This window comes from Squalius cephalus (genome assembly GCF_949319135.1).
Source record: "Squalius cephalus genome assembly, chromosome: 11".
NCBI lineage: Eukaryota > Metazoa > Chordata > Actinopteri > Cypriniformes > Leuciscidae > Squalius > Squalius cephalus.
The window spans coordinates 10,771,232-10,789,676 of NC_137132.1; the positions used below are offsets into that span (position 1 = coordinate 10,771,232).

General features: G+C 38.0%; 2 protein-coding genes across 2 annotated transcripts in view; one reads left to right on the plus strand and one right to left on the minus strand.

Moving 5' to 3' along the window:
* The first annotated feature begins 2,692 nt into the window (after positions 1-2,692).
* Positions 2,693-18,445, plus strand: part of LOC307166617 (uncharacterized protein) — a 40,296-nt gene continuing 24,543 nt past the window's right edge. Inside the window, exon 1 of the mRNA XM_079885077.1 lies at positions 2,693-3,207. Coding sequence (XP_079741203.1) covers positions 3,040-3,207 — 168 coding nt within the window. The 5' untranslated portion in view covers positions 2,693-3,039. The remainder of the gene's footprint in view (positions 3,208-18,445) is intronic.
* LOC307167118 (prolactin-releasing peptide receptor) lies at positions 13,216-17,031 on the minus strand. Its single transcript, XM_079886060.1, has 2 exons — positions 16,814-17,031; positions 13,216-15,731 (listed from the first exon to the last, which is right to left on the minus strand). The coding sequence occupies exons 1-2, from the start codon at positions 16,820-16,822 to the stop codon at positions 14,592-14,594; spliced, it is 1,149 nt and encodes a 382-aa protein (XP_079742186.1). The 5' UTR covers positions 16,823-17,031; the 3' UTR covers positions 13,216-14,591.

Sequence of the window (18,445 nt, forward strand, 5' to 3'; positions counted from 1 at the left end):
TTGTGATATGGCTGCTGGCTGATTGAAGGTTTAGGGCAGGGTTTCTCAAACTCGGTCCTGGAGGGCCACTGTCCTGCACAGTTTAGCTCCAACCCTGATCAAACACACCTAGCTGTGAGTTTCTAGTGATCCTGAAGACATTGATTAGCTTGCTCAGGTGTGTTTGATCAGGGTTGGAGCTAAACTGTGCAGGACAGTGGCCCTCCAGGACCGAGTTTGAGAAACCCTGGTTTAGGGGCTACAAGTGTTGTAGTCAAGACCAGCTCATTTGTGTCAGTCAAGACAGAGACCAGGGACCAAGTTGCATAAAGACAGTCACTACCCAGACAGCAACATAGTGTCGGCCCAGATCCGGCCCACATTCGGACCGTGTCGAATCCACCTGTACCAGATGTGGGCCGACACTATGTTGCTGTGTTAAGTCTGAGTCAGACCAACTAGCAGTTAGCCAAGGGGTAATTGTTTGGGTTCAAATTAGATCAATCTACCTGTTTAAGTAACTTACTTAAAGTTATGACCAGTCTTAAATAAAAAAATACAGATCACTCTAAATTGTAATTTAGACACATGCATTTTCTGTAAAGCTGCTTTGAAAAAATATGCATTGTGAAAAATGCTATATAAATAAATGTGACTTGAATTAAATATAGGCTACTGGGGAGTGGGATATATGCCTCGCACTCAGCACACATAAAGCTTGCCGCAAAGCACTGGCAAAGGTAGCCTAATGATTATAATGTCTTGGGGAAAAAATAGTAAGGAGACATTTTAATTGTTTATTAATAAACTAGTGTTTTTTGAGTCTGTGTTGGCTGCAAAAGATGAAGATGATGATGCTGACTCATGACTTGTCATCTTTGCAGTATAGTGAACGCGCACGTGCCTAAATGCACCTTTTATTTGGATTACATAATTAAACTTTTTGTTTAGAATTGGTTTGTTTAAAAGTAGACATATTTTAAGCTTCTATAGGCCTATTCTCATGTCTGTGAGGCAAGTATCCTATAAGCTGAGTTTCGGTACATTTGTGACGCACTTCAGTAGGCCTATTTCTTGCAGTTGAAGACGGATCAACTTTCTGCTCTCACGTTTATTCATGGTTTGTCATGTTGTCAGTCTTGGCAGCGATTGTCTTGTCGCAAATATTGCATCGCGCGCTGCTGGCATCGAGTCTGGTGAAACGTAGCCACACTTTTGATCTTTTCCACATATTTTCCATCTATGGGGGATGGGACGCTTACACACACACACACACACACTACAGCCTCACGTGCCAGCGACGTCTCTTTGGGCAACCGCGTAAACTTGTTTTTACCGCCACAGCCAATCATGCTGCATGCTTATTGGCTCACTGACGTTAACGAGATTAACTCCTTAGGTATCTAAATCTACCGAAAAATAAGACATGTTTCGATACTCGATAGTATCAGGCAATTTGGTCGGTACCTGAAAAGTATCGAACTCGAATCCCAGCCCTAACATCGGCTGTACACTCGTTATTGCGGTGCAATGTGGGATAGAATGAGTGCACTCGATTACGTCCACTATGGTTACGGTCACCAGTGCAAATGGCTGTCCCTATAGGGGGCGATTTTGGATTCAGCCCAAGACTAAATTTTCATGGTCTTGGTCTTGTCATGGACTTGGGATCATGTGGACTCATGTGTCTTGACTTGGACTCAACTCTCTTCTGGTCTTGACCAAAACACTACTGTCTGCGTTTTCTTTTCTTTTTTTTTTTAAAGACTCAGTTTTGTCTATTAGTGTCAAAAAAGATAGGAATAATTACTTCACTGTTATATCTTAGATGGGGTATATGTTTACAAATTATGGATTTGCAGTGAAACAGGACCTAGATCTCTGTCTTTTAAGGACCCTTGAATCACTTGAACTTTCTGTTTGAGAGCCGTATTCAGCCCAAGTGTTGTTGTTGTGGGATAAAGCCTCACTTGTTTGTCCTGTTTAATTCACAGACGACTCCCTGTAACTTACCGTTAATTTATCATTTAATTTAAATGATAATTTTATTTATTTATACAGTTAATTTATGCGCTTTGATGGACTTCCAAATACATACAGCCATTCACTCCCATTATCAAGCTTGGAAGAGCCAGGACATTGTTTAATTTAACTCTGATTGTATTCGTCTGAAAGAGGAATGTCATATACACTTAGAATGGCTTCAGGGCGAGTAAATCATGGGCTAATTTTCATTTTTGGGTGAACTATCCCTTCAAATAAGATTTAGCCATTAAATATTTAATCTGAATGTTAAAAAACAACCTGTTGCAATGTAAGCAATTTCAATGCACAGCAAGTTGCTACTCTCTTCTTTTATATGCTCAACAAATTTTCACTCCTGTAATTTACCATTAACACAAAGAAAAACAGTAAATTATAAAATAAAAGAATTGCTCTGATTCTGACTCTCATGACACATTTAAGGGAGTGATGCTTTCGTTACAGCTCTTTAAATAAAGGTAAAATGATTAGCGTTTTATTCAAGGGGTGGGATCATCTACAGACAGCTTAATCAAGATGCTTTCTGAAGAGCGAGCGACACGGTGTTCTTGAGCGCTGATGAGGAGGAGAGTTTGCATAGCATCTCTAACCAGTATCGCCCACAATACACTTTGTGCAGTTTTGTTCTCCCACCTTCTGCTAGCGTGATTGCCTCTTTAGATGAGTAGCTCTCATGTGACTGCAGTCTTCTGCAAGTCTGTGAGCCAGAGTGGCCTTCTGCTCTACTGTAAAATGCCTCAGACCAACTGAATGGAGTGATTTTGGATTGCGAGCGAAGCAATGAATTGCAGCTTTGAGTACCTGATCTGCAGCCTGAATGGTTTAAATGACTACTCACTTTCACCTATCGCACCAGACGCCGTCGTGCCTTTCAAGGAAGATGAAAATGGGATGATATGTAGTATCAGAACTTACTTGTTTGTGCTGTCATCTGCATATATGGGCTGCAAGATTCACTTAAGGAAAGAAATCCACATTCTTTCATTATAATATACGTATTGCATCACAATTGAACTAATGTGCTATTCTGCATTGCACAATGAAGCTGCTACTGAGGTCTCACCACAGCAGGAAGTCTGCAGAGATTTAGACGAGAACAGCACAGAACACCGTGTCTGCTTTCCTCCACTCGAGCAATTGATTCGCAGAATTTCGCACCCTCCTGAATGCAGACAACAGATGGAGGTGAGAGAGCACGCACATGTGGGAGGCGCAACCTGGCATAGCATCAAAATGCAAATAATACATTTTGTTCAACTAAGGGTTGAATCTCACGAAAACATGTCTGGGTCACATTTTCAGCGCCCTTTGGCTAGCGTTACATTATATGATCATGCTCTTACTAATACACAAACTAATAGGCTAACACACACAATTATGCCCAAACTGTCAGTTTTGTCAAGTACCCTCATAAGAGCAGTCTTAAATGCGTTAAATAAAGTCTTAAATGAATGTAATGTGTTGTGAGAAAACGGGACTTGCGTCAAATCCTCGTAAAGTGCACCAGCGGCGGGTCTTAAAGTGACAGCAGCCTAATAAATCTGCTCACGTGATGTCTGTCATAAATGTTAATCAAAGAACAAATGTAACAGAAAATGACTCACTGCTCTTGACTAAATAAGTTTTATAGCTTTAATAAGGATTGATCTATATTTAATTTATAATTTATGCAGTGCAGACTGTTAACTTTAGTTAAATTCACAACGTAATTTCTGGAGGAGTGAACCCATCTAATCTTTCAATTAACTGCTGGAGCATACAAGCAGCCGCTCACCTTGCTCTGGCATCAGCTGTTTTGGCATCCCTCCACATCCCCAACTCCACCAACAGAATTTAGGCATCTTGCTAACATACTCATCATCCGAGCATTAGTAGTCCCACTGGGGGGTATATCTAAGCTTGAGTTGAAGCTGCTTCCTCGAGCCCCTCCACTGCCAAATACACTTAACCTTATTAGCTTAAAGGTTACATGGGCAAAGGAACTCGTGAATTCAATTTATGTATATTTCCTACCTGTTAGTTAGGAAGTTCACAAGTAAATATGACGTTTACTATGGGTTTATGTGAGGATTGTTTTAAGTTCACTTAAAGGAGAACTCCGGTCAATTTTAACATTGAGCTCATTTTTTTGTAAATTTGGAGTGCTGTTAGTACAGAGAACAACGACAAAAATCGGTGTTGCCTACACCTTGTTATCCTCTTTTTAAAATTTGCACCCTGTTGACTTCAATGGGGCAAGTTTTAAACCTGCTTTTAGCCTCTTAACATCCTTGATGTGTCATTACAAGTGCACAGGTCATGTGAGTGATTCCTTCAGAGTGAACACGGGTGAATCTGACTGCAGTAGATGTGAAAGATATGAATAAAAATGATGTTAATTCAGCCAGCGCACATACCTGTATTTTCTTCCTGTTTTTGGTCGAAGTCCACAGTAGTCGATTGTCGAGTTCACGCGCATAGGTTTAGTTACCTATGATCACGCGCGTGAACTCGACAATCGATTGAAGTCAACAGGGTGCAAATTTTAAAAAGAGGATAACAAGGTGTAGGCAACACCGATTTTTGAATGAGCTCAATGTTAAAATTGACCGGAGTTCTCCTTTAAATTAAAAGTTGTTATATTTTTTGAAGCCTAATAAATGTTCAAATTGATAGCTTTCATTTAAACTGTAATACTGAATGGTTATAATTAATGTTTAAAATTGGGGAAATAAATGTATTTCATTGAGACATCAGTAGATGTATTAATATCAGTAATGTTGATCTTCATTCATAAAAAGATGCCATCAAACAAGGATTTAAAATATACTGTAATGATGTTGTTTCTACATTAATTTGGAGATCCTGTGAAATTATTACATTATAAAATATATTAAAAAAGTGAATGTTTTTAATCGTGATTAATCACATAAAAAGTGTGATTATTAGTTAATTATTTTAATCGATTGACAGTACTAATATATATATATATATATATATATATATATATATATATATATATATATATATATATGAGGTGGGATGATTGTAAATAAATAAATAAAACCACTTGAACTATTTAAATTAGCCTTCAAGAATTTATTCAACACATTCAATGACATTCTGAGAGATAATCTGACTATTATTCATGTGGTATCACCACAGAGCTTGGAATGACCTTTTGGACTGAGAACCTCAAAGGGACATCTCAGGCCACACCAAGTGAAATTTATGGATCCAAAAATAAGAAAAGAGGTTGTCAAGGTTGTTGCAGTTGGGATTATACACCTCATTATAATTCTTTCAACAAGTCAACCTCTTTGTTTTTAAGGTGCCTGGTGAGACAAAGGGATTTTGGAATACATTAGTAACTCTAAATGAGACACCAGGAGATCAAATTTGTCTTCAGAATAACCCAACTTTTTCCGCACGCAGGCCAAGGAGTATTTGATATGGGATTGACAATTTATTATGCAGCAACAAGCAACAAAGGTGAAATGTTTGCGTAAGTCCCATTCATCACAACAGGCATTTGTTGAATGTCTTAACATCACAAAGAGTCTACATTAGATTATAAAATAGCAATTCAATGCGTTTTTGATTTGTAATTTTTGATTATATTGATTGCTGAATTTTGCTAAAACATTTTTGATCTGAATTAGCATTTTGCAGACCGTAACAGGTTTAAATATCGCAGACAAAAAAATGTAAGCTGGCAACATATTTAGCTTACCATGCTTCCTGTGGAAACATAGCAAAAACAGACCTTTGAACATGATGTTCCATTAAAAACGGGAATTTTTAAAAGCCACTGGCTCACGTTTCATAGTAGAATAATCTCTAGCATAAAACAGAATTCCGGTCTGAGCACCCAATTAGTCAAAATGAAAAAAAGTTATTATAACATTTATAATAGAATCTGATTATTGCAAGTACTTGACTGTTTCTTTTGTTTTTGTGAATATTGTCTCAAAGAGCACACTAGAAAGGGGTTAAAAAATAGTGCATGCACTCAACCTTGCTCCGAACCGGTTTGGTTTTCTTTGTTCCACAGAATACAAAAGGAAATGTGAGGCAGAATGTCATAGCCTGCTCTTTTATATAAAATGAAAGTGAATTGGGGCATACGTCCTGTCAGCCAAAGCTGGGCCATGTGTGGTAATGTAGGCAAAGCATGGATGATGGCAAACAACATGAGGGATAATTGTTGGTTGAAGGGATGTGGAGATTATATCTTGTTAGAAAGAAACAATTAATAATAAATGAATAATTGATTTACAGAAAAATCAAGGCAGATGACTTATTTACTAAGACTCCACACCACAAATATAACAATAACGGAGGCACAAAGTTGGAACTTGTTCAGAACTTTTTTTAGCTGATAAACAAACAGCCAATCAGAATCCATCCTGCTGGATGTTCTTGTTCTTGGTGTGAACGGACTTTTAGATAAGATACCTTATACCTTATACATAAACATTTTAATTGCGAATAGTGTCTACTCAAGGAATGTATGACTGCAGCAGATTTACCTGCTTACAAGAACCACAAGTAAATAAATATAACTTACATTGACTCTCTGGCACAAGAGCTTTTTCATTCCATTCCAGCTTTTCCTGAAGCATTTTTCTGCCACTTGGTAATCGTTGACCCAGTGACACCTATTTCTGGCAGGTTAGAAAAATGGCAACAATCTGTCTCGAAGACACACAGCATGAGCTCTTGGTAAGAGGGAGCAAAATGTTCCCATCGAACAAATCAGTATCATACGAGTTGTGATGAAATGTCACAGTGGCACCATGTACATAAAACATGAAGATTTTAAAGCCTTCAGACCATTAAAGAACAATTCACACAAAAATGTAAGTACTGTCATCATTATGTCTTTCCAAACCCGTATGCATTTTCTTTTTTTTCTTTCTGCAGAAGATAAAGGATGATTTTTTTTTCCCTATACAATAAAGGTCAATGGCATCCAGTGTTGTTTTGGACCCCATTGACTTTCATTGTATGAACAAAAAATGATTCTTTAAAATAACTTTTGTGTTCCAAAATGCCGAATAAAGTCATACAGGTTTGGAATGACATGAGGGTGAGCTAATGATGACAGAATTTAAATTATTGGGATTTAGTTGGGAAATAATATAATTTTAACTATTCCTTTGAAAATAACAAATTTGGTTGCTAATTTTAATTAACAAAAGCGAAATTGCTACTGATCGTGACAGGCAGTGATTATCATGCACGCGTTTTTGTATGGAAAAGACAGCTCTTTAAATGTGAGATCTCGCCGCAGCATTTAAAAAAGCACAGTTTTTTACTTGCAAAGACTGTGCAATCTACTGAACAAATACATACAGTATACAGCATTGAAAAATTCACTTGGCTCAATCTGAGGAGGCCTGTGCATGACGGATCTGTCTTTATTGACAGTGTATTTGAATGTGACCGAAATGAGATACCAAGACAGAAGGGCTTATTTATGAGCAAGAACTCTATTCATCTCTCCTCCTCAGAGGGATATTGATTAAGGTTTTTCTTTTCTTTATTCATTGAGCATACAGAGTACACAGAATACTAAGAGCTCCTGATCGTTTTTCAAAAATGTCCAGACGGCAAAGCTACATAATCATCTTTCAGATAATTACTCGATAATAATGCAATTTCATATCGCACACCAGGAAAATTAAAGAGGTTCACATGTATAGGCCTACAGCTGTTCAAAGCCATAATTTGTTTAAGCAAAATGCATACAGATTAGCAGCTGATAGCTGTGGATGGCATTCCAGTTTATGCCATTTTTAATAGCTTAGCAAATGCAGCTGGCCTGTATTTCATTGTCTGGTGCATTTTTCATTTGTCTCATTCGTTGTTATTTCCTCTTCTGAATGGCCTATGCAAATTTATGCAAATCCCTCAATGGTTTACCTTGGGAAATGCAGGGCAAACACTTGAAGTTTCTGTAAAATAAGTGCAACTGTAACTAGATGACTACTCTGATTGCTGTTCACATTAAGGCTAAGAGGGCTCACAGCACAAATTTAGGTGGCAATGAAACCGACTCAAAATTTTACGTGTCCGAGGGCGAGGGGTTTTGTGGGTATTGAAATTTAAAGAGGCTCCATCTTGTGTTTTTGAACAAACCATTGCTAATACATTTATGTTTGATGTTGCTGTTGTTTTCACTGTTGTTATGGCAGCTGCCATACAGTTCCCTCATAGGAATATTGTGAAAGGAGAAAGCGATGCACCGCCAAATGGGAACAATCCAAATGAATATTACTTGAGTGGCAACTTAAAAATGGTTGCTATGGTTTCCCTGGAGCACCATTTCACCCCTACAACTCTCACTTACACTTCAGCTCTTAGAAACATGTACTGGGCCTGGCGTATGTTTTTCATGGTTTTAAAAAAAAGAGTTTAAAGTGTGTGATTTTCTTTTGGCTCACAATGAATGCACAGGTGACTGAATTTATGAATGAAAGAATAAATGACTTACTAGCTGGAACTACAGTTCTAAATCAAAGCTTTTTGTCCAATCATGTTCCTCAAAGGGGAAGTATCATTTTTACAAATGTTATACAATGAAATATGAAATTGTAGAGTTAGAAATACACCAGTTTAAAGTGCAGAGACAACTTTAATATTGCCACTGTAAACCTTAACGCTCAAAATAATAATTGGTTTGAGTAGAGCCAAATCAAGTTAAATTTTATGAGTATTTAGACCTTTTTCTTTTGAGTTCACAAAACTGACACATTTTAAGTCATCTGAATTGTTTCCTTGATTTGAGCTTTATGAACTTGTTTCTTGTAATTTAGACCAACTTAAATATAACTGAAACCGGGCTGGGATTTCTATTTCCCAGCATGATTTGCCATGACACTCAAAAGGGAGAGTAAATGTTAAAATGAAGTGTTATATAATGTTTTTGGTGCAAGATTAACGGTAAGTATATAATTTTGACCATTATCACCTAAAACACCGATATGGAAAAACAATTATTTTTAATCCTCATTCTGACCCTCTGAAATGATCAGTTTTTAAGGGGCTTTAAGCTTTAAGGCTTGTCAGTAAACGGCCACTGTTATGATTGGCTAACCTTATTGCATAGGAAACAGTTGCAACACCCACTCGCTATCGCATGTGAGTAAGTGCAGAGCCATATAGAGAGAGAGTTGCGACAACGGAAGTTCAAAATGCTTAGGCCTAGTTGTCACGTGATTCGCGTAGACCTCAGATAGTTCCAGGAAGTGCTTCGTAATCAACTAGCATGCTTTAAAACACAAGTTTATTTGATTCAGATGTACTGATAATATACAATCTTATTCTTTAAACGTCTTACCTTTTAAAAGTGCATCACAAACGGTCTGTTCTACCGCTCTGCTGTTACTTCCGGGAACTATTGAGAGGCTCTACGAGCCGCCATTGCTGTAAAAAAAGCGTTCCATTGTAGTCAATGGAGTTGTCGCAACTCTCTCTCTATATGGCTCTGAGTAAGTGTTTTGAAATCATTATCCACATAAAACCGTCATTTACAGACAAAGCATTATGAAATTGTTTACTTACAATTTGCGATGTAGCTGCTTTCAGATCCAATACAGCTGACTGATTCATCCGTCAACAAAGGTTTCTGTGCCTCTTTTACAAAGCAATCTGCACTCAAATTCTCCAAACAAACATGTAATCCTCTGACGCGATCCAGGACGACATTAAAAAGAAACCATCCTGACGCTGGGATCCTTCTGAAGTCTGCATAGAGATTAAATGAACTGTTTTGGTTGGTCAAAGCAAAGTTCTTTATGATTCTATTTACTCTTCCATTTGTCCTCTTGTCAACTGACTCATGCATGTGGAGTAAAGTGAACACACATCTGGGAAGAAAATTCTGGGCCGAAACCTAAACCGAAAATTCAGGATGCACTTGGCCGAAACCAAACCCCAAAATATATTAATAAATGAATAATCAATTAGGCCTATTTATTCAAACATATTCAATTATCAACACTCAAATAGCTGAGTTGTAGAAAAAACTTTTTTATATCAACTTTTTAATAACAGAATTGTTTCTACTCCAGTTTGTAGGTGAAATATAAGTAGGCTATTAAAATGACAATAAACTGTAATAACTTGTTTTCATGACAGATTTATTAAAACATACACTAATGATGACTAACAGGTGCAAATAGTACAAATATAATGAATATGTATTATGTAATACAGTGCATATATTTAGAAGAATGCTCTTCTCAGTATTTATTTTTTTCTAGCAAACTAATGAGTTTATGGACATTGAATAGCTGTCTTGAGGTGCAGTAATGCAACTTTAAGTGACATAGGCCTACATGCTGTTACAGACGTCTTCCCCGACTTTAAACACTGATTGAGCAATTACATGAGACAGGATTAATTTCGGTAAGTTGTAATGTATCTTTCATCATGGTGTTCACTCATGTTTATTTTGTGATGTAGTAAAGAGGAGATTAGATGATTGGTTTACGTGCGCTTGATCCGTGCTTGGACTGCCACGATCTGCCACGCACATATTAAATAAGGCCAAAACTACATTTAGGCCTATTGTTTGAATTTCGGAATAAAATCGACAGATTTTTTAAGTTGAGACTTTGCTTCATATTAAAAGTAACAAACAGCACAGACTAAAATATTTCAGATTTAAGATATTACCAATTAAAATAGACCAGGCCTACCTGTTGTAGCATATCCACGGAATAGATGCTGAACACAGTCAAAACGTGCCATCGGCGAAAACGTGCCATCTTTTTCGGCATTCCAAAAAGCATTTCACCCCGAACCGAAAACAGTCGTTTAAGTTTAAACGAAAAGTTTCGTATCAGAAATTTCGGTGAATCCGTAACTTTATGATGTGTATGTGTAGATTTCCGGTTATTCTATTTTCTTCTAACGCATCGCTCACGCGAGTGTCCGGTGTAGGCAGCCGTTAAGCGAGCGACTGAACGCCAGTTGGTGGGGCCTATGGTGCGATGATGTAAAACTATTCGTGGATGTCTTGGCCTAGACGGATGCATGCAAATATCCGTGTGATGTTATAAGGCAAATCCAAACAAGCAGTTTTTGGCGCTTCATTAAATAAATGTTTTATACGAGGAGGACGTTTTAATCTCGTAATTGTCGTAAACTTGCAGGATGTTTTAATTGTACAAAACCTGTGTTAAAAGATCAAGGCAAAATTTATTTCTCATAAACGTGTTCATGTCTTTGTAGAACTCATAATTACAACTTGTAAATCTGAATTTTTGGAGAGCCTTGCCTTATACCAACTGACCGCTGCAATGTCGGAATTTGAACACTGTAGTTCCAATCGCTTCAACACTAAAATGTAATTCATCAGTTATTTTGTAGCCTAATATTTAAATTCAATAACTCCAATAATTGATTGTTAATTAATTGATTTTATTCATGAAATTAAAATATAGACATGGTTTAACAAAGTAGGCTAGCAAGCACAGAGTTATGCGAGTTGCACCTGTTATGCAAAAGCCTTCAGAAAAAGGGTTGGTTAACACTAACTTGGCTTTAGCCTACAGTACAAATTGAGGTAAAAAAAAAAAGAAAAAAGAAGAAGACATAATTCCTTACCTGCACACAAAGGGCTGATCTCTGTAGATCTCTGAGCCTGCTTTTTTTTTTTAAATAGTGACACGAAATTTCACTCCTATAGTCCTTTTATCGCACCCCTTATAGCTGATTTCTTTCCAGTTTAATCTTAATCAGACAGATGTGTTTGACATTGGAAGCAATAACAACAGCTGCTCTTTATGAAACCTTCTGGTTTCGGCTTGCAGAGCGTGTTTGTTTTTTACTGCATCATAATACCTGCATCTTCAAGTCTGCTGTTTTCTTTTACCTAATCCCCTCTGCAAAGCTGCTCTAGGCTTAATGACATCATTAGACCCACACTCTCGCTTCACTGATTTTCCTAATATGTTCGGCGGGAATGTAAAATAGTCAATTTTGGATACAAAGGTTGGTCAATGATGTTGATATACCTCATGCTATATTTAGCAGATATTGAGATGTCATGTCTGGGCACTCTCATGGAAAAGAAAAATCACAAAGGAGATTTAATTTTCTTTAATATCTTATTTGAGGCAATGAGTCAACAATGAGATTAAATGGAAATTTGCTTGCTCAGAGTCTCCTCTACAGTTTCAGAAGAAATCTCAATGTCACAAACTCAGATTCAGACTTTCCAAAGATACCTAAGTGTGAAATATTAGCTGTGACTATGCTTACTCATGATGCTCAACATGGGTCCTGGGGTCTATTTGTCATCTATTATGAATCATGCCTATTAGCATTGTTGCTACTGCCCTCCCAAAGGGACCTACTGTATTAAATTAGGTGGTCCGGATATTTTGACTGCAGGGAATACAGTTCTTATTAGGGAACCTTTGTTTCATTGGCTTGGTCAAGTTTTTCCTGTCCGCACTGGGCATCTTGCCCCTGGTGTCCCTGTGCTAGGCTAGCAATCAGCGTTGGTGGCTAGATGTGATAATAAGCATGCAGATCCATTCGCAGGCATATCTCGCCTGTCATAATTGTACCAACTTTTGCTTCATCCTCTACCCACTGTGCCTTTGTATGTAATCACACAATTGTATTTGTTGCCTACGTTCATGCGGAGCAACAGATTGTTTGTTGATTTATGTTACTAATGTTACTTGTGTGCGAACATGTGCAAATACTGTGTTGTGAAATAATCATGTAATATAACCTTTCTAAAAACGACAAGACTCTTTCACTGCTGGAAGTTTTGCATTTTACTCACATACTTACAAGGTAACACAACTGCAAAAGGTCACTCATAGTGACAGGAGATGTTGTCTATTATATGTTTTTTCCAGTGAAGTTCATATAATGTTTGAAATTTTGCATCCTATAAAGTGATTGCTGTTACAATGGAAGTCCAATGAAGAACCAATTGGAGTACAGAAATCGATGACAGGTATGGAGTGAGATAAAAATCTGTCAGTTAAAACTGTTTTTCTGTATTATATGCATATATATATATATATATATATATATATATATATATATATATATATATATATATATATATGTATGTATATCTTTTTTTTTTTTTAAATCATATACTACAGTACATCTAGTTCACTCTAAAGAATGAGCAGTCCAGCCACAACTGACTCCAGACACTGCTTTTTTTTTTTTTTTCAGGCAAAATATTTCTACAGTAGCTCAAGAAGATTAATTTCAATTTCACACACAAATTAAGATGTAAGAACTGTGAAGGACTGAACATATTTGATGTTGCATAGCGTTCTTTGGATTTTACCCAAGATCTCACTGGGGTCACATCATAAAATCTGACATGCAACTATCCAGATGCACATGAAGAACTTGCACAGTGTTCTTAGCTTTTAAAAAAAAGAAAACCATGAATAGAATGGCTTTGTTTGTGTCACACAAACATACACACAGAGAGTGACATTCTACCATTAATTTCCATAAATCTTTTGGGTCAAATACTCTTGTTTATTCATCTGAGAAATGGTTGACTTGATGAGTAATGTAGTGTAGTGTGAACGCATTGTAGATCATCTAATTAAGTCTATCTCACACCTCCAGATAACTGTCAAAATGAGATATCAATTTTCACAGCTCTCTAAGGGAAATGACAAAACCATATAATGACAAAACAACGTGCACTTGCTCCTGTGAAATTATCGTCACTTTAGCTCCTGCCACTTTCAAAAGATCAGGCTCACTCTGTTGAACATTTCGTAGAAGTAAGCCTATCTTGAGAAATGTAGAAGTGTTCCAGTGCGAGCAATGTGCCTCATATGTGTCTTAAGGTTAAAGTAGAGTGTGCAGTCCATTACTAGATGCGAAAGACTGTCATTTGATTGAACTCCGACTGCTAGAGCCCTCTTGAGAGTGTCTGGACTTGAGCGTGCAAGGCTCTGAAGGCAAAATTCTCTCAGAGACTTGTGAGGCTAAGAGGATTTATAAGATGTTCTGCATGACTTGTTTTCTGACATGGGTCTGAGCTAACAGGAACGGGAACAGAATTAACTGCTAATGGTATAAATGCAGATATAACTAGGGTCAGAGGGGATGGGAAAGAGTGACCTCAGCCAAAACACCTGATATTTTCCTGGCTACTTGCTATTACAAGAGACAATTAAGGAAAGAACGGGAGGTGAAAAAGAGCAGTCAACATCTAGGTGTGGTTTGCTGATATTCCCCTTGGCTGTGGTGGGTTCAAAGACAGGGTATTCCCAAACGGATTTACACCTTCAGTAAAAGCCACTGTAAACCTTTGTTTAATATCAGGAGTTTTCATTCAAGGTCAAAGAGATGTACTCTATGAGGGAATTTTGAGCCTGTATCACTAATGTCCACAGCAACATCAAAACAAAGCTGAAAGCCTGAGTATTCTTTTTAGTCCTCATAAAAGAAAAGCCCATCATCAACAAAGCCTTCGTTTTCAAAAAAGAACATTGAATATTGGCTGGAATACCTCTCCAGTGCTGCGAAACCTCCTTAATGTCTGAGTGCTCCTTCTGATTAGTCTGTGCCGCACATCTTCAGAGGCAGCTGTCGGGGAAAGGGCTCTCAGGTGATTGGTTCTCCTTCACTGCTACCTCGGAGATGAGCGTCAGGCAGGTGGCAGGGTTGCGGGACGAACAGCGAGAGAGTAGCCCCTGCCCACTACGTCGGCAGGGGCACAGGTAACCCCGCAGGTGCATGCGGACCTTGCTGTGCAACGAAGCATAGATGAAGGGGTTGTAGCAGGCTGAGCTCATGGCTATCAGGTGGCAACTGACCTGCAGCACATTGACGTAGCGTTTGTCCAAAATCTGGAAGTCTGAGTCTAGATCCAGAAGGAGATTGAGGACTTGCAGTGGGAGCCAACAGAGGGCAAAGGCAAGCACAGAGGCCACCAGAAGGGAGAAAGTCTTGCGCCGCTGCTTGCTCCATCGCTGCTGGTTTTGGGAGGGCTCTCCAGGCAATGTGTGTTTGCGGAGGTGCACACTGATGGCACAGTAAGAGATGCTTACAGACAGCAGGGGGATCATGTAGGACGCCAACAAGAAGAAGCAGGAGTAGAGTAGGCGCTGTCGTTCGGTACCCAGCCAGAACTCTTCGCATACTACCAACTCCATGCCACTTGGTCGCAGGTCCACGTAGCGTGTGTGGAGGGAAGGTGGAGCGGCAAGGGCCAACGAAACTGCCCAGACGACCAAAGCCACTGTGCCACATCCCCACACGGAGATACGCCTCCGTACCGGGTACGCCACCACCACGTAGCGGTCCATGGCGATGGCAGTGAGGGATAAAACAGAGGCGAAGACCGTTGCGCCTTGCAGCAGAGGAATAAGGTGGCACATCGGGCTTCCGAATGCCCAACCACGTGGATCAAAAGCATACGATGCTGTCAACGGTACACAGCTCAGGCACATCAGCAAATCCCCAGCTGCCAGGTTGCCAATGAAGAAATTGGTGGCATTGTGGAGCTTCTTGTCTGACAGAATGCAGGCAAGAAGGAAAGTATTCCCAACACCAGCTACAACAACAACTAAGGCGTAGAGTGGAATAAACAGAGGTTTGAAGCGCCACAGCAGCTGTGTTCCTGAGAACTTATCCAGGGGGTCTGTCCGATTCAAAGCTCCGAGGGTTGCGTTAAAGCCAGCCAGAACTTGTTCCAGAAGAGGATCCATTTCTACCTGTGACAAAAACATTCATGAACAAAAAAGATGCTCATCATGCACACACTGGTACACACTCGCTCAAATGTTAGAGATAAACTCAGTGTGAGATTGACACATGGAAACGCTGTTGCCATGCTCTTGATGGAACCCTTTTAAAGAGTCTTTCTCCTTTTGCCTTGATGAGACTCGAGCACTCTCTAAGCGCAAAGCAGAATGGCTGCGTTTCACAGATCCAATTAATTGTCAAAGCTGTTTTTTCTCTCAAGGGGAGTCATAAAGTCTAATTACAGAGTTATTATTTAGTATTATCTAGAAGAAACTCCGAAGGTATTTACCTTTATTCAAAGCCACGTTGTCTGGCAGAGGATCTACTGGTTATAATCAGGCCTTATGAATGGAGAAAAATGAGCATTTGATGACTATAATTACTTCCTGAGTATATATCAAACTCCATTACACAGATTTTCACAATGTGTGATTACATGAATGCATGATTACAGTAGCAATCATACCACAGCAGATATAAGTGGAAAAATAAAATAAAATAAAATAATAATGATGATAATAAACATGTTAATCAATTAATAACTAATAAATGAATGATCTAATTTGCATAATTATGATTTGCACTATAGAATAAAATGTGTTCCAAATATGCCATCATTTTAAACAGTGATAGAAATTAAGTACAAATAAAAACACTGATATTAGTGTGTCAAATGAGAAATGATATCTGATGGTGGCAACATCCGCCAGTAAAGCTGTCAGGCAGCTGGTGGTCAGAATGAGACAAACAGATGCAGTGAATTGTTGCAGACTGATAAAAAATGTAATCCATTTTTAATCAATAGTCAGGACTAAAGCAATTGAACACGAACTTGTTTACTCAATCACATTTCATTAAATCCACTCTTTTTTTAATAAACAATGCAACACTGATCTACTACTGTATGTGTGGAAAACAAATGAATAAAAAGTGTTTTAATAAAAAGCTATGCCATTTACAGCACAGTTTTAAAAAGACACATGCAATGTGAATGTGTTTGTGAGAGAAAATGAAAAAGACACAGAAAGGACACAGTAAAAAGACACAGTACCTGCTGCATAAAATCTTGATGAATAGCAAGGTGCGGTTTTGATGTCCCTCAGTGTTGTTTCAGAGTTAAGATATTGTTCATCTCCACATTTCCACATCCATAAATGATCCTCTGTGCCCAGTTTTCCATGCAGTGGTGAGTATCTGATGTCATTTACCACTGTCTCACAGGAGGAGAGTGGGTATAGTGAGGTGCAGACCACCAACCCAATGGTCTGTGGTGGAGGGGGGTGCTGGGGGCTGAGAGGGAATGAGAGAGAGAGAGAGAGAGAGAGAGAGAGAGAGAGAGAGAGAGAGAGAGAGAGAGAGAGAGAGAGAGAGAGAGAGAGAGAGAGAGAGAGAAAAGGGGGAGTGACTCTGTCTTCTGTCACAACTGCAGTAAGACCAAGACTGAAAAGAGACACGGTTCTCCTTCTGAGACCAATCTTATTCTTTCACCCTCTCTCTCTCTCTCTCTCTCTCTAAATGTGAATGCACACTCAGTCTTTAATCTCTTTTTGAGATCGTTTTTCACTTTCCCAGCTTGCTGTGAGCGGAGATAATTCTGGAAATATCAGTGAGGCAATGTGCGTGATTGAAACTCTAATGCGCACCACACAGAATCACAGATATGAATAAAAAACAAAACAAAACAGGTGGTTGCTGAATTCTCTAGAGCAGTTGGTCGTTTCTTCAAGTTCTATGGGATCTTTGGCTTTGTAGACTTTTAGAAAGTAAATAACACTCTTAAAATACTTTTCACACTCAAAGTAGTTTAATTTGTCTTCAACAGTGTCCAACAGTACACTGTCATTATCATTATGAAATGTCATTCATATTTTCCACCTGATAATTTCCATTATCACATCTTAAAAGTACTGTGCGTTAGTGATAAAAATTACATTTGTGGAAATGAGATTTCCACTCATTTGGAAATTTTTGGGAGTGGCCTCACAGCCAGCATTGTATAGGCTACATTCCAAATGCACAAGTAAATAATTTTTTTTTTTTTTTTTTTGTTTTTTTACTGTGTAATTACTGTGTTCTTCACTGACACAATCCAGACAGCAACACAGTGTCGGCCCAGATCCGGCCCACATCTGGTACGTGTTGAATCCACATAAACCAGATATGGCCCAGATCTGGGCCGACACTATGTTGCTGTCTGGGAATGATCCCCTCGATAAGTACACCAAGCACAACTTTAAAAAAAAAAAAAAAAAAAAATAAATTATTTGGAGTAAAATTGTTGGTTGTAGTTATTTTTATTTGATATGAAACTAGATTCTTGAGACCAGTGTTTTTTTTATTTATTTCTCAAGTAAATACTATTACAACATTTATTAATATTTTGAATTAAGTTTTTCGTTTTAGTTTAAGTTTATTTTCAGCTTAATTTTAGTGTTTTTTTTTTTTTTTTTAAACATTTTTTAAATTTATTTTTATAATATTTTTTATATAAAATATTTTTATCTTTTTTAAAAACAGATTTTAGATACTATTATTACACATTACAGAAATATTAAAATTTTGTTTAGATGATCAAAATTGTAAACTTAATATTTAATTTTTTTGTTTGTTTTTTTAATTATACATTTTCATAGTTTAAAATGCTAAGTTGGGTCTTGGACAATAATATACCTATATAAAAGGC